The 16,423-nt window shown below is 36.5% G+C and overlaps 1 protein-coding gene across 3 annotated transcripts in view; it reads right to left on the reverse strand.

Moving 5' to 3' along the window:
- ppp1r16b (protein phosphatase 1, regulatory subunit 16B) overlaps nt 1-16,423 on the reverse strand; it is a 209,306-nt gene that overhangs the window by 22,703 nt on the left and 170,180 nt on the right. For all 3 annotated transcript variants that reach the window (XM_062038229.1, XM_062038230.1, XM_062038228.1), the window contains exons 4-9: nt 15,296-15,441; nt 15,130-15,233; nt 6,301-6,425; nt 3,282-3,407; nt 3,147-3,222; nt 2,951-3,080 (exon numbers count right to left, since the gene is read on the reverse strand). In XM_062038229.1, the coding sequence (XP_061894213.1) occupies nt 2,951-3,080; nt 3,147-3,222; nt 3,282-3,407; nt 6,301-6,425; nt 15,130-15,233; nt 15,296-15,441 (707 nt within the window). The remainder of the gene's footprint in view (nt 1-2,950; nt 3,081-3,146; nt 3,223-3,281; nt 3,408-6,300; nt 6,426-15,129; nt 15,234-15,295; nt 15,442-16,423) is intronic.

Genomic DNA, 16,423 nt, shown 5'->3' on the forward strand with positions numbered 1-16,423 from the left:
ACACAGTCAGATGATTGCCGATTTTGTTGTCAGGAGCCTGAATCCACCCTGCATTTGTTTTGGTATTGTCATATTGTGTCTTTGTTTTGGGTGGAAGTTCAAAAAATGTGTTTAAGAATTGGTTTGTTTATGAAGCTTAATGTGGTTTCTGTTATTTTAGGAGAGTTCATTGACAATCATGATTTAGTCAATTTAATTATAGTACTCTGTAAAATGTTTATTTTTAAGGCCAAAAACAGATATTCACTTAGTATTACTTTCTTTAAAACATTTATTCAGTATTTTCTAACTTTAGAAAGTTACATGGTTGAAAACGATAATGATGCCAAAAAACATTAAAAAAAAGATGAGAAGTCCTCAAAGGCTTATTTTGAAAGTATAATTATGTTTATAGATTATATGATATCTGTTGTTGTGTTCCCTAATTTGAGTGACCTGGACATAATCTGGACTGTACATAAATGCTTATTTTGAAAATGTAATTTTGTTTATAAATTATATGCAATCTGTTGTGTTCCCTAATTTTTTTCTGTGTACATGAATGAAGGTGTGTGTTGCTGAGTCCGACTTGGACATTATCTGGACTGGGCCTGGTTTAAAAAACCCTTTAAACAAATCTAATTTCATTGACAACCTGGTCTGTTGAAGATAAGGCCCTTTTTAAAAAAATAAAATAAAATAAGATAAATAAATAAAAAACATTTTCTTGGATAAAGAAGAAAGTAAAACAATATAAAAATAAATACATAAAAAATAGTAATTAATGAAAATGTTAGTGGACCAGCAGCCTATACAATCATGTGTGCTTCAGGGACTGTGTCCCTTGCAGATGTGTTGTCTATGTTGTGGGAACCAGAATATTGGTAGCAGAAAGAAATAACCCCTTTTGTGTGAGTGGGTGTGGATGAGTGTGCATGGGGGGGGGGTTGTTTGGGTTGATGCACTGATTGAAAGTGTATCTTGTGTTTTTTCTATGTAGATTTAATTAAAAAAAATAAAAAATAAAAAATAAAAAAATTTATTTTATTTAAAAAAAATTTTTTTTCTTTTTTTAGAACAGGCCCGTGGGCGACTCATCTGCGTTGGTGACCCCTGCTGTAGACTATTCAATGTCATTGGTGTTTGCAAACGTTGTTTACTTGTTTGTTTGTACCATCATCATTCATTTATACATCATACCTTACAAGAAATAACATTAATTATTGTTTACTTGCCATATTTTATGGGTTAAAATGCTTAAAAAAAAGAAAAATGTACGTGTTCTTGTCTTACATGGGGATTGTGAATAAAGAAGGGCAGTTCCTCTTTAACATGAAACATCCTGTATAATGAATGGAGTGACACAAGAACTGCTGTACTGTACTAAATACTGCAAGGATGAAGTCATTTTAAAAACAGTCTAGACTAATGTTTTTCAACCTTTTTAGAGCCAAGTCACATTTTTTTCTTTGAAAAAATCCGCAGGCACACCACCAGCAGAAAACATAAACATTTTTTACTCGGCAGCATTGACAGTAAAAAGCCAATATTGACAGAAAAAAGTCATTCTTGCAATTGTTGTATATGAATTTAAACCATAACCAACCATGCATCACCATATTTGCCAACCCTCCCAATTTTCCCGGGAGACTCCCGAATTTCAGTGCCCCTCCCAAAAATCTCCCGGGACAAACATTCTCCTGAATTTCTCCCGATTTCCACCCCGACAACAATACTGGGGGCCCTTAGCGTCCTCTACAACCTGTCGGCACGTCCGCTTTTCCTCCATATAAACAGCGTGACGGCCCAGTCACATAATATATGCGGCTTTTCACACACACAAGTGAATGCATCATACTTGGTCAACAGCCATACAGGTCACTCTGAGGGTGAGTGTATAAACAACTTTAACACTGTTACAAATATGCGCCACACTGTGAACCCACACCAAACAAGAATGACAAACACATTTCGGGAGAACATCCGCACTGTAACACAACATAAACACAACAGAACAAATACCCGGAACCCCTTGCAGCACTAACTCTTCCGGGACGCTACAATATACACCCCCGCTACCACCAAACCCCGCCCACCTAAACCCGCCCCCCCATCTCCCGAATTCGGAGGTCTCAAGGTTGGCAAGTATGTGCATCACTATAGCTCTTGTCTCAAAGTAGGTGTACTGTCACCACCTGTCACATCACGCCCTGACTTATTTGGAGTTGTTTGCTGTTTTCTTGTGCTCCTATTTTGGTGGCTTTTCCTGTAGCAGTTCCATGTCTTCCTTTAAGCGCTATTCCTCGCACCTGCTTTGTTTTAGCAATCAAGACTATTTAAGTTGTCGCTATCCTTCTTTGTGGATTGTCATGTCATGTACAGATGTGCTTTGTGGACGCCGTCTGCAAAAACACAGTAAGTTTTTGCTGTCGTCCAGCATTCTGTTTTTATTTTCTTTGCAGCCTGTTCAGTTCTAGTAACGTTTTTGCATAGCCTTCCCTAAGCTTCAATGCCCTTTCTTAGCGGCACTCACCTTTTGTTTACTTTTGGTTTAAGCATTAGATACCTTTTTACCTACACGCTGCCTCCCGCTGTCGTCTGCATATTGATCATGATCATGACAACAAACCATGTTCCCGACATCTACAAAGCAATTAGCTACCTGCTGCCACCTACTGATATAGAATAGCTAGACAGCACCGACACTCAACACCGGCACAATATTTGCGGATTATGATTACTGGTTTGCAAAAAATATTTTTAAGCCAATTAGGTGGAATTACATAATCTCAGATGGTTGAAAAACACCCGCCTTCCGCCCGATTGTAGCTGAGATAGGCTCCAGCGCCCCCCGCCACTCCGAAGGGAATAAGCGGTAGAAAATGGATGGATGGATGGATGGATAGATGTGTGTGACTCTTCAATCTTGTGGTGTAGTAGCAGCGGGTGGCCAGCAGGGGTCAGAACTCACCCACGACTGCCCGCGCTGGACGTCCTCCGGCTCAAGGAGGTCTTGTGTTTGAGCTGCGACTTCATGATGATGTCATGTTTGTGCTTGAGGTCAAGTAGGATGCTTCGAAACTCCTCGTCCTCACACAGGTCTGAAAAGAAGAAAAGCGAGAGCGAGATGACAGCCGACTGGACAGGATGGACCGAGAAGTCTCTACCGATGGGCGTCTCCTCCAGGAAGGTCTTGGCGTTGAGACTGGCTCCGTGAGACACCAGCAGCTCAGCTAGGTGCATCTGAAAGGACAAAGGACTTGAAGCGGACTCTAAGTCCATCTCCTGGTGGACTCTCTCACCTGACCCCAGCACACTGCGGCATGGAGCGGCTGCCATCCGTCCGAGTCCCTCAGGTCCATGCCGGCGCCTCCTTCCAGCAGCAGCTCGGCAGCCTGCATGAAGCCGTTTGCTGCTGCAATGTGCAGCTGCGACCAAAACACTCATCAAACTTGTCTTTTCTCACATTCTTCACAAATGTTGCTCTAAAGCCGACCACACAGGAAGGAAACTTGTCGCTTTGTCCACATCCCAAGCGTAGAACAAAAGATTAGTCTTACATAACTTCCTGCCTGGATTTTGCCAAAGACTCTAGCGGGCTCAGTTTTTGATTGACCATGCACCATGAAGACTAACCAAAGATGTACAGTCACGATCAAAAGTTGACATACACTTGTAAAGAACATAATGTCATGGCTGTCTTGAGTTTCCAATCTTTCCAATTTTTTGTGATAGAGTGATTGGAGCACATACTTCCATCCATCCATTTTCTACCGCTTGTCCCTTTTTGGGGTCGCGGGGGGTGCTGGAGCCTATCTCAGCTGCATTTGGGCGGAAGGCGGGGTACACCCTGGACAAGTCGCCACCTCATCGCAGGGCCAACACAGACAGACAGACAACATTCACACTCACATTCACACACTAGGGCCAATTTAGTGTTGCCAATCAACCTATCCCCAGGTGCATGTCTTTGGTTGGTCACAAAAAACATTCATGAAGTTTGCTTCTTTTATGAATGTATTATGGGTCTACTGAAAATGTGAGCTAATCTGCTGGGTCAAAAGTATACATACAGCAATGTTAATATTTGCTTACATGTCCCTTGGCAAGTTTCACTGCTTCTGCTTGAATTGTTGGCCACTCCTCTTGACAAAATTGGTGCAGTTCAGCTAAATTTGGTGGTTTTCTGACATGGACTTGTTTCCGACAGCCATCAGACTGTATAATGCATATGTTCCTTGACTGCACTTAAATGTAGAGTATATGTAGAATATATTTATATTATTTATATATTATATATATAATATATTATATATACTATATTATTTATTATTATTATTATTATTCTTGTCTATTGTGAGCGAACTGTGGTGCTGAATTTCCCCCAGGGATCAATAAAGTACTTTCTATTCTATTCTATTCTATCTATTCTTCAGCATTGTCAGGACATGTCAGACATCACATGGACAAAGATAAGACCTTCTGGAGGAAAGTTCTGTGGTCAGATGAAACAAAAATGTAGCTGTTTGGCCACAATACCCAGCAATGTTTGGCGGAGAAAAAGTGAGGCCTTTAATCCCAGGAACACCATTCCTACCATCAAGCACGGTGGTGGTAGTATTATGCTCTGGGCCTGTTTTACTGCCAATGGAACTGGTGTTTTAAATGGGACAATGAAAAAGGAGGAATACCTCCAAATTCGTCAGGACAACCCAAAATCATCAGCCCGGAGGTTGGGTCTTGGGCGCAGTTGGGTGTTTCAACAGGACAACCCTAAACACATGTTAAAAGTGGTAAAGGAATGGCTAAATCAGGCTAGAATGAAGGTTTTAGAATGGCCTTCCCAAAGTCCTGACTTAAACGTGTGGACAATGCTGAAGAAACAAGTCCATGTCAGAAAACCAAAAAATTTAGCTGAACTGCACCAATTTTGTCAAGAGGAGTGGTCAACAATTCAAGCAGAAGCTTGTGGATGGCTACCAAAAGCGCCTTATTGCAGTGAAACTTGCCAAGGGACATGTAAGCAAATATTAACATTGCTGTATGTATACTTTTGACCCAGCAGATTTGCTCACATTTTCAGTAGACCCATAATAAATTCATAAAATAACCAAACTTCATGAATGTTTTTTTGTGACCAACAAGTATGTGCTCCAATCACTCTATCACAAAAAAAATAAGAGTTGTAGAAATGATTGGAAACTCAAGACAGCCATGACATTATGTTCTTTACAAGTGTATGCAAACTTTTGATCGCGACTGTAGGATGCAGATCTTTCAGTTTAGTTTGTCATGTTCCAAATGCAACAAAAGCTTCAGCTTTAGTTGCATTTCTCTTTAAGTCCTGCAGGGGCATTTTTTTTTTACAACCATTGGAAGATCTAACACAGTGGTGCCCAAACTTCTTCCCCTGAGGGCCACAGACTGACCAATCAAAAGATGTCGGGGCCATTTTGGTAGTTTGCACCTTTAAAACCAGTACAATGTATAGATCATTTAAAAAAAAAAAAACCCGAAAAGATGCAATTTTGGAAGACATTTTGTGTGAAGGCTGAACAGCCAAAACCAAACTGAAATGCTAACAGTTAGCATGCTGGCCAGATGGCGTCAAGCAACAAAAATATTAGCTAAAACAGATAGCATGCTCAGAGTACTATTCTAGCGTGGTTACAATTAGCTTTAGTGGAATACCAAAATACACTTAGATGTATGCTTGATAAATTAGCTAACGAAATGTGAATTTACATACAGGTTTTGGAGCAACACATGTTACCATCCAAGCAACGTTATCATGGACGCCCCTGCTTATTTCAGCAAGACAATGCCAAGCCACGTGTTACAACAGCGTGGCTTCATAGTAAAAGAGTGCGGGTACTAGACTGGCCTGCCTGTAGTCCAGACCTGTCTCCCATTGAAAATGTGTGGCGCAATATGAAGCCTAAAATATCAAAAGGGAGACTGTTGAACAACTTAAGCTGTACATCAAGCAAGATTGGGAAATAATTCCACTTCAAAAATGTGTCTCCTCAGTTCCCAAACGTTTGCTGAGTGTTGTTAAAAGGAAAGGCCATGTAACACAGTGGTAAAAATGCCCCTGTGACAACTTTGATTATTTGCACAAAAAAAATGAAGTTTCTCAGTGTGAACATTAAATATCTTGTCTTTGCAGTCTATTCAATTGAATATAAGTTGAAAAGGATTTGCAAATCATTGTATTCTGTTTTTATTTACCATTTACACAACGTGACAACTTTACTGGTTTTGGGTTTTGTACATAGTCACTGAAGAAAAAGTGAAAGCATGTGTAAAGGTGTGTCTCACCAGTGTGGCTCCTTGAGAGTCCTGCTGATTGACCTCCTCTCCCAACCTTACTAGCTCTTGGATATCTCCCAGCATCCTCCTCTCTGTTGAAGCTCGTGTCTCGTTGATCATCTCCTGGGTGATGCCTGCCGGTCCAATCACACACCAACGTATTTTAATGTTTTTATCTCAACACTTTGGAAATGTTTGCAGAGCTGAACAGTTTTTAGACTTTCACAAGAGGCCTCTGTAAAATGTTATGACAGTATTTTTTTATATGTTTTTAGATGTTTACCGGACTTTATTTTTAGATGTTTACAGGACTTTATTTTTAGATGTTTTTAGATGTTTACAAGACTTTATTTTTAGATGTTTACAGGACTTGATTTTTAGATGTTTACAGGACTTTATTTTTACATATTTTGTAGATGTTTACAAGACTTTATTTTTAGATGTTTACAGGACTTTATTTTTACATATTTTTTAGATGTTTACAGGACTTTATTTTTTACATATTTTTAGATGTTTACAGGACTTTATTTTTAGATGTTTTTAGAAGTTTACAAGACTTTATTTTTATATATTTTTAGATGTTTACAAGACTTTATTTTTTAGATGTTTTTAGATGTTTACAGGACTTTAATTTTTACCTGTTAGGTGTTTACTGGCCTTTATTGGACATGTTTTTAGATGTTTAGAGGACTTTATTTTTTTTACATATTTTTAGATGTTTACAACACTTAAATGTTTAGATGTTTACAGGACTTTATTTTTAGATGTTTTTAGATGTTTACAGGACTTTATTTTTTTTACATATTTTTAGATGTTTACAGGACTTTATTTTCTAGATGTTTTTAGGTGTTTAAAATACTTTATTTTTAGATATTTTTAGATGTTTACAAGACTTTATTTTTAGATGTTTACAGGACTTGATTTTTACATATTTTTTTAGATGGTTACAGGACTTCATTTTTACATAATTTTAGATGTTTACAGGACTTTATTTTTAGATGTTTTTAGAAGTTTACAAGACTTTATTTTTATATATTTTTAGATGTTTACAAGACTTTATTTTTTAGATGTTTTTAGATGTTTACAGGACTTTAATTTTTACATGTTAGGTGTTTACAGGCCTTTATTGGACATGTTTTTAGATGTTTAGAGGACTTTCTTTTTTTTTAACATATTTTTAGATGTTTACAACACTTACATTTTTAGATGTTTACAGGACTTTATCTTTAGATGTTTTAGATGTTTACAGGAATTTATTTTTTACATATTTTTTAGATGTTTACAGGACTTTATTTTTTACATATTTTTATATGTTTACAGGACTTTATTTTTAGATGTTTTTAGGTGTTTACAATACTTTATTTTTAGATGTTTACAAGAATTTATTTTTTAGATGTTTTTAGATGTTTAGAGGACTTTATTTTTACATGTTTTTAGGTCTTTACAGGACTTTATTGGACATGTTTTTAGATGTTTACAGAATTTTATTTTTTAGATGTTTTTAGATGTTTACAGGACTTTATTTTTAGATGTTTATAGGACTTTATTTTTACATATTTTTTAGATGTTGACAGGACATTATTTTTTACATATTTTTATATGTTTACAGGACTTTATTTTTAGATGTATTTAGGTGTTTACAATACTTTATTTTTACATATTTTTTAGATGTTTACAAGACTTTATTTTTTAGATGTTTTTAGATGTTTACAGGACTTTATTTTTTACATATTTTTTAGATGTTTACAGGACTTTATTTTTTTTTACATATTTTAAGATGTTTACAGGACTTTATTTTTAGATGTTTTAGGACTTTATTTTTAGAGGTTTTTAGGTGTTTACAGGACTTTATTTTGTAGATGTTTTTAGATGTTTACAGGAATTTATTTTTTACATTTTTTTAAATGTTAACCAGACTTTAATTTGAGATGTTTTTAGATGTTTACAGGACTTAATTTTTTAGATGTTTTTAGATGTTTGAAAGACTTTATTTTTTAGATGTTTTTAGATGTTTACAAGACATTATTTGTCAAGGCCACACTTCAGGGCCTCCTACTTATGAATAATTGTGTAATACCAACTGATGATCAATATCACAACATTTTTATGCTGGTATTCTTTGTGCAAGGACAAAGGGTAGTTGCTAACTAAAAATAATCAAGGAATTAATTGGATTACGTTCCTTCACTACCAACGTACAAGTACAGGCCAAACGTTTGAACACACCTTCTCCTCATTCATTGTGTTTCCTACATTGTAGATTGTCACATCAAAACTATGAATTAACACATTATGTACTTAACAAAAAAAGGTGAAATAACTGAAAACATGTTTTATATTCTAGTTCCTTCAAAATAGCCACCATTTGCTCTGATTACTGCTTTGCCCACTCTTGGCATTCTCTCCATGAGCTTCAAGCACACCTGTGAAGTGAAAACCATACGAAAAAAGACGAGGAAACACTCTTGTGTCTATGGAAGAGCAGGCAAGTCCAGAAATCTTTTGTACTTAATTTTTGCTTATAATGTTAACCATACCTACTTTGAAGTACAGTGGAGCCTCGATTTACAAACTCCTCCATTTGCAAACGTTTCGGTGTACAAACTTGTATATAGTGCTGTAGTAGAATTTCTGACCTTTGAACTATATTTCATGTATGTCAAGAATGTACGCTCATTTAATTTCTCTTCTATTCTGTGCCATTGAATGGACTGGGTGTGGGACAAAAGTGAATATTAAGTCGTGCCAACCTGTCTCCAGAATGTTTTGATTGTCTAAGTATGATTAAGGGATTCAAGGATGTTGCAAAACAAACATGTTGAAGACCACAAAATCATGACGCACAAGGAAAAACAGACTAGAACCCTGGAAGGGGGTATGTAGTAGAATTTCTGACCTTTGAACTATATTTCATGTATGTCAAGAATGTACGCTCATTTAATTTCTCTTCTATTCTGTGCCATTGAATGGACCGGGTGTGGGACAAAAGTGTATATTAAGTCGTGCCAACCTGTCTACAGAATGTTTTGATTGTCTAAGTATGATTAAGGGATTCAAGGATGTTGCAAAACAAACATGTAGAAGACCACAAAATCATGACGCACAAGGAAAAACAGACTGACGCACGAAGAAACAGATAAAAATGCCCAGGAGACCAGGACTCTAGATTGCTTTTTGTGAGTCCTCCGGAGGACGGCCGTTTGTTTGCAGGGACAAAACAATCCAACTTATGCACTTTTGACTATGACAAAATAAACTTGTTGTACTAAATTCACTTTTGTTGCTGTTTAAGCTCTGGACAATCCACTACACAAATTGGCGTCACGAACAGGATGGTCCAGAAACCACAAAATCATGACGCACAAGGAAAAACAGACTGTAGACAAGTTGGCACAATTTAATATTCACTTTTGTCCCACACCCGGTCCATTCAATGGCACAGAATAGAAGAGAAATTAAATGAGCGTACATTCTTGACATACATGAAATATAGTTCAAAGGTCAGAAATTCTAATACAGTGTCAAATAGTCCTCTGTGTGCCAACCATGCTTGTGTTAGAACGCTTCATTCATCCATTTTTTGTCCGGCTGGTAGCTATTTTGTGCTTGCAGACTTATTTCGCAGTGGAAAAGATATGAGCTGCTGCATCGCCTCTGAGTTGGTGAAAGTTAATTCCAGACAATAAATCATGCCTCTCACCTGGATAGTAGAAGGCTGTGCACATAAACCGAGAAGTTGATCAACTTTGACATCCAATGTATACCCAGAGATGATGTAAGACACAAAAAGGCACTCCTTTGCGGAACTTTCTTTTTTTAACCCTTTGTCAGGATTATGATGGAGGTTTTGTAGAGCGCTTTATAGGCAGACTAGAGCAAATCCCATTGGCTCCATTGTTAGCTGACTTTTGCTATCATTTATACGAGTTAGAATGCTCAAAAAAATTAAAACATGTTACATTCCATAGGGATTGTGAGTGGTAAGACAACATTCCAAAAAAAGTGCAGTTCCTGTTGAAGAGGCATCAACTTAATAAATACACCGTCACTTATTTATGGATGGCGTGATGGAGGCTTCTTTATTTTAGCATGCATTTTTGTGGAGCTCATTTGAAGGAAGACCAGCGAGACGAGTGGATGCCTCACATCAAGTGTGTGAGAGTAAGACAGAAGAGAGCCTGTCTGCTCATGACTATGTGGTCTCTGGAGGTCTTCCAGTTCTGGCAACATTAACCAAAGCAATTAGTGGCGCCGCGCTCCTTTTGATCCTCTTATTTGTATTCTTCTCACCTACTGTAGCGCTATCCGCATTCTTCAACCCAAAAAAAACCAAAAAAAGCCAACTAAATTCCAGAGGACCGCAGTAGCTGAATGTGAGCTTCCATGCAAGCCTTTTATTGTTCACCTGATGATTTGACTTGACACAAAAAAAGGCAGCATCGGCGATGTTTATTAAAGGAGCTTTTATAGCACCTCTGTTGGCACTCGTACTAGAGACTGTCTTCCAGTCTGCAACACTGCTTTGCTCCTAAACCTGTCTTCTGACCGTGAAATAACAACACAACACTGAAAGCATACACTAAGTTTAAATGCAGTTTCAACTTCTTGCCGTTTTCACAGTGACGGAGCTCCTAACCTACAATACCTGCGTCTCAAATCAATGTCCCCAATTACAATGAAGTGGAGTTGAATCAGTCAGTTTAATTTGACCAGGTAACATGCTTTTAAATCACAAAAACACACGTCTCCATCAGGGGGTGTACAAAGTGCGGCTGGCGGCTCATTTTAAAAACATATGGTGACACTTTAGTATGGGGAACATATTCACCATTAATTAGTTGCTTATTAACATGCAAATTAAGAACATATTGGCTCTTAATTAGTCATTATTAAGTACTTATTAATGCCTTATAGTAACACTTTATTATGGAGAACATATTCACCATTAAGTAGTTCCTTATTAACATGCAAATTAAGAACATATTGGCTCTTAATTACTCAGTATTAAGTACTTAGTAATGCCTTGTAGTAACACTTTAGTATGGGGAACATATTCACCATTAATTAGTTGCTTATTAACATTCAAATTAAGAACATATTGGCTCTTAATTAGTCATAAGTAAGTACTTATTAATGCCTTATAGCAACACTTCAGTATGGGGAACATATTCACCATTAATTAGTTGCTTATTAACATGCAAATTAAGAACATATTGGCTCTTAATTAGTCATTTTTAAGTACTTATTAATGCCCTATAGTAACACTTTAGTATGGGGAACATATTCACCATCAATTAGTTGCTTATCAACATTCAAATTAAGAACATATCGGCTCTTAATTAGTCATTATTAAGTACTTATTAATGCAGTATAGTAACACTTTAGTATGGGGAACATATTCACCATTAAATTGTTGCTTATGAACATTCAAATTAAGAACATATTGGCTCTTAATGAGTCATTATTAAGTACTTATTAATGCCTTATAGTAACACTTCAGTATGGGGAACATATTCACCATTAATTAGTTTCTTATTAACATGCAAATTAAGAACATGTTGGGTCTTAATTAGTCATTATTAAGTACTTATTAATGCCTTATAGTAACACTTTAGTATGGGGAACATATTCACCATCAATTAGTTGCTTATCAACATTCAAATTAAGAACATATTGGCTCTTAATTAGTCATTATTAAGTACTTATTAATGCCTTATAGTAACACTTTATTATGGAGAACATATTCACCATTAAGTAGTTCCTTATTAACATGCAAATTAAGAACATATTGGCTCTTAATTAGTCATTATTAAGTACTTAGTAATGCCTTGTAGTAACACTTTAGTATGGGGAACATATTCACCATTAATTAGTTGCTTATTAACATTCAAATTAAGAACATATTGGCTCTTAATTAGTCATAAGTAAGTACTTATTAATGCCTTATAGTAACACTTCAGTATGGGGAACATATTCACCATTAATTAGTTGCTTATTAACATGCAAATTAAGAACATATTGGCTCTTAATTAGTCATTTTTAAGTACTTATTAATGCCTTATAGTAACACTTTAGTATGGGGAACATATTCACCATTAATTAGTTGCTTATCAACATTCAAATTAAGAACATATCGGCTCTTAATTAGTCATTATTAAGTACTTATTAATGCATTATAGTAACACTTTAGTATGGGGAACATATTCACCATTAAATTGTTGCTTATTAACATTCAAATTAAGAACATATTGGCTCTTAATGAGTCATTATTAAGTACTTATTAATGCCTTATAGTAACACTTTAGTATGGGGAACATATTCACCATTAATTAGTTGCTTATTAACATGCAAATTAAGAACATTTTGGCTCTTAATTAGTCATTATTAAGTACTTATTAATGCCTTATAGTAACACTTTAGTATGGGGAACATATTCACCATTAAATTGTTGCTTATCAACATTCAAATTAAGAACATATTGGCTCTTAATGAGTCATTATTAAGTACTTATTAATGCCTTATAGTAACACTTTAGTATGGCTGAACATATTCACCATGAATTAGTTGCTTATCAACATTCAAACTAAGAACATATTGGCTCTTAATGAGTCATTATTAAGTACTTATTAATGCCTTATAGTAACACTTTAGTATGGGGAACATATTCACCATTAAATTGTTGCTTATCAACATTCAAATTAAGAACATATTGGCTCTTAATGAGTCATTATTAAGTACTTATTAATGCCTTATAGTAACACGTTAGTATGGGGAACATATTCACCATTAATTAGTTGCTTATTAACATGCAAATTAAGAACATTTTGGCTCTTAATTAGTCATTATTAAGTACTTATTAATGCCTTATAGTAACACTTTAGTATGGGGAACCTATTCACCATTAATTAGTTACTTATTAACATGCACATTAAGAACATATTGGCTCCTAATTAGTCATTATTAAGTACTTGTTCATGCCTTAGAGTAACACTTTAGAATGGGGAACATATTCACCATTAATTAGTTGCTTGTTAACATGCAAATTAAGAACATATTGGCTCTTAATTAGTCATTATTAAGTACTTATTAATACCTTATAGTATTGGATTTTGTCACACTCCATACCATTGTCTATTATCATTATTGTTATATATATATATATATATATATATATATATATATATATATATATATATATATATATATATATATATATATATATATATATATATATATATATATATATATATATATATAACAACGCCCCTTGTTGTCTGTGCCGTCTACTCCCCCCTGTACACAACATGGCCTCCATCATCCGTAAATGGAAGAAGTTTGGAGCTACCACAACTGGCCGGCCGTCTAAACTGAGCAATCAAGGGAGAAGGGCCCCAGTCAGGGAGGTAAACCAAGAACCCGATGGTCAGTCTGTCAGAGATACTGCATTTCTCTGTAGAGAGAGGAAAACCTTCCAGAAGGACAACCATCTCCGCATCAATTCACCAATCAAGTCGTTGTGGCTTGTGCAGCCCTTTGAGACACTCTTGATTTAGGGCTATATAAGTAAACATTGATTGATTGATTGATTGATCAATAGGTAGAAGCCATTCCTTCATCAAAGTTTGCTTAAAGGCACCTGAAAGACTCTCAGACCATAAAAAAATTAACTCTCTGGTCTCATCAGACAAAGATTGGCGTGAATGCCAGGCATCATCATGTTTGGAGGACAATACCATCCCTACAGTGAAGCACGCCTCATGCTGTGGAGATGTTTTTCAGCAGCAGGAACTGGGAGACTAGTCTGGATTGAGGGAAAGATAAATACAGCAATGTACAGAGACATCCTGGATGAAAAAAAAAGTAATCAGAGCAAAGGGTGGCTATTTCGAAGAAACTAGAATATAAAACATGTTTTCAGTTATTTCACCTTTTTTTGTTAGGTACATAACTCCACATGTGTTCATTCATAGTTTTGATGTGACAATCTACAATGTAAATAGTCATGAAAATAAAGAAAACACATTGAACTAGATGAGGCAATTCCTGAAGAAATCGTGTGTGAATGCTCCAATGCTGAAGTTGAACTGAAATCCTGGAATATTTTTATAATTGTGGAAGTAGAGCACAAAATTCCCAAACAGGCTGAATATTTTACAGTTTCAATTAGATGAAAAATGTGGGAGTTGTGGAAATTGAAAGATGTCCCATTGAAATTTCCAACAAATCTGGGAATTTTGGGAAAAGCGGGATTTTTTTTGAAAATGGTAAAACACTTGAAAGGTCTGAATGAGTTGAAATGGTTGGTGTTGGAATTTTTGTAAATCGGTCGATTTACAAAAATGTTGAAGTAGTAACATGTTGAATTGAAAAATGGTATTCCTGGAACTTCGGGAAAACCGGGAATTTTTCCAGTTCAAAAAACAACCTCATTTTTTTCCTAGTTAAGAGGAATATTTTGACGGGGGAACGGTTGAAATGTGTTGGAAGGAGTAGTCGCCAGAATAAAGGGTGGAAATAGGACTTTGGAAAACCAGGAATTCTGGAAAATCCTGGAATTATTTTGAACTTGGAAAAATGGAAGTTTGAATTTCCCGAATGGTGGAATGTGTTGAAGGTGGCATGGTTTGAATCGGTTGAAAAATGTGTGAATGGTGGAAGTTTGAAAAACGGCCAATTCATTTTGAATGGGAAAATCGTCCCGGAAAACCTGGAATTCTGGGAAATCTGGGATTTTTTGGAATTTGTTAAGGGAAAGCCCGCGATTCCTGAATAAACTGAACAGTTTGAAGTTGGAACGGTTTGAATCGGGTGACAAATGTGCAAGGTAGAGCACGATACCTCGGTTGGCCATGGCTGTCTCGATGATATCCAGTGTAGGGTCGTCTTCACAAATATCGTAGGGCATGTTGCCGTCAGAGTTGACCGCCAGCAAATCTGCTCCGCTGTGGAATGTTAGCAAACGTTTGAAGGAGTTGATCAGTTTCCGGTGTCCAGGTTATCTCACTGTGCGATGAGGAGCTTGACGAGGTCCGCGTGGCCACACGTGGCGGCGGCGTGCAGCGGCGTCCACAGCTCATTGTCCTGAGCGTTAACGTTTGCGCCTCGGATGAGCAGGATCTTCACCATCTCCTCGTAGTTGTCTATGCAGCACTGTGCGGGTGGAGAGAGACAGACGGAAGAGAGTTACAATCTACTTCAGCAAGAAGAACTGGCAGGAAAAGGATTGGAAAATATATCGAAACTAACGTTTTAAGCTAGCATTTACAATGGTGGTCAAAAGTTGACATACACGTGTAAAGAACATAATGTCATGGCTGTCTTGAGTTTCCAAACATTTCTACAACTCTTATTTTTTTGTGATAGAGTGATTGGAGCACATACTCATTGGTCACAAAAAAACCTTAATTCCAGCCTGATTTAGCCATTCCTTTACCACTTTTGACGTGTGTTTGGGGTCATTGTCCTGTTGGAACATCACGTCATCTGACAGCACATGGACAAAGATAAAACCATCTGGAGGAAAGTTCTGTGGTTAGATGAAACAAAAATTGAGCTTTTTGGCCACAATACCCACCAATAAGTTTGGAGGAGAAAAGGTGAGGCTTTTAATCCCAGGAACACCAGACCTACCGTCAAGCATGGTGGTGGTAGTATTATGCTCTGGGCCTGTTTTGCTGAAAATGGAACTGGTGCTTTACAGAGAGTAAATGGGACAATGAAAAAGGAGGATTACCCCCAAATTCTTCAGGACAACCTAAAATCATCATCATCGGAGGTTGGGTCTTGGGCGCAGTTGGGTGTTCCAACAGGACAATGACCCCAAACACACGTCAAAAGTGGTAAAGGAATGGCTAAATCAGGCTAGAATTAAGGTTTTAGAATTACCTTCCCAAAGTCCTGACTTAAAAGTGTGAACAATGCTGAAGAAACAAATCCAAGTCAGAAAACCAACAAATTTAGTTGGTCCAAAATTCAAGCAGAAGCTTGTGGATGGCTACCAAAAGCGCCTTATTGCAGTGAAACTTGCCAAGGGACATGTAAGCAAATATTAACATTGCTGTATGTATACTTTTGACCCGGCAGATTTGCTCACATTTTCAGTAGACCCATAATAAATTCATAAAATAACCAA

Source organism: Entelurus aequoreus, linkage group LG26 (genome assembly GCF_033978785.1).
Source record: "Entelurus aequoreus isolate RoL-2023_Sb linkage group LG26, RoL_Eaeq_v1.1, whole genome shotgun sequence".
Taxonomy (NCBI): Eukaryota; Metazoa; Chordata; class Actinopteri; order Syngnathiformes; family Syngnathidae; genus Entelurus; species Entelurus aequoreus.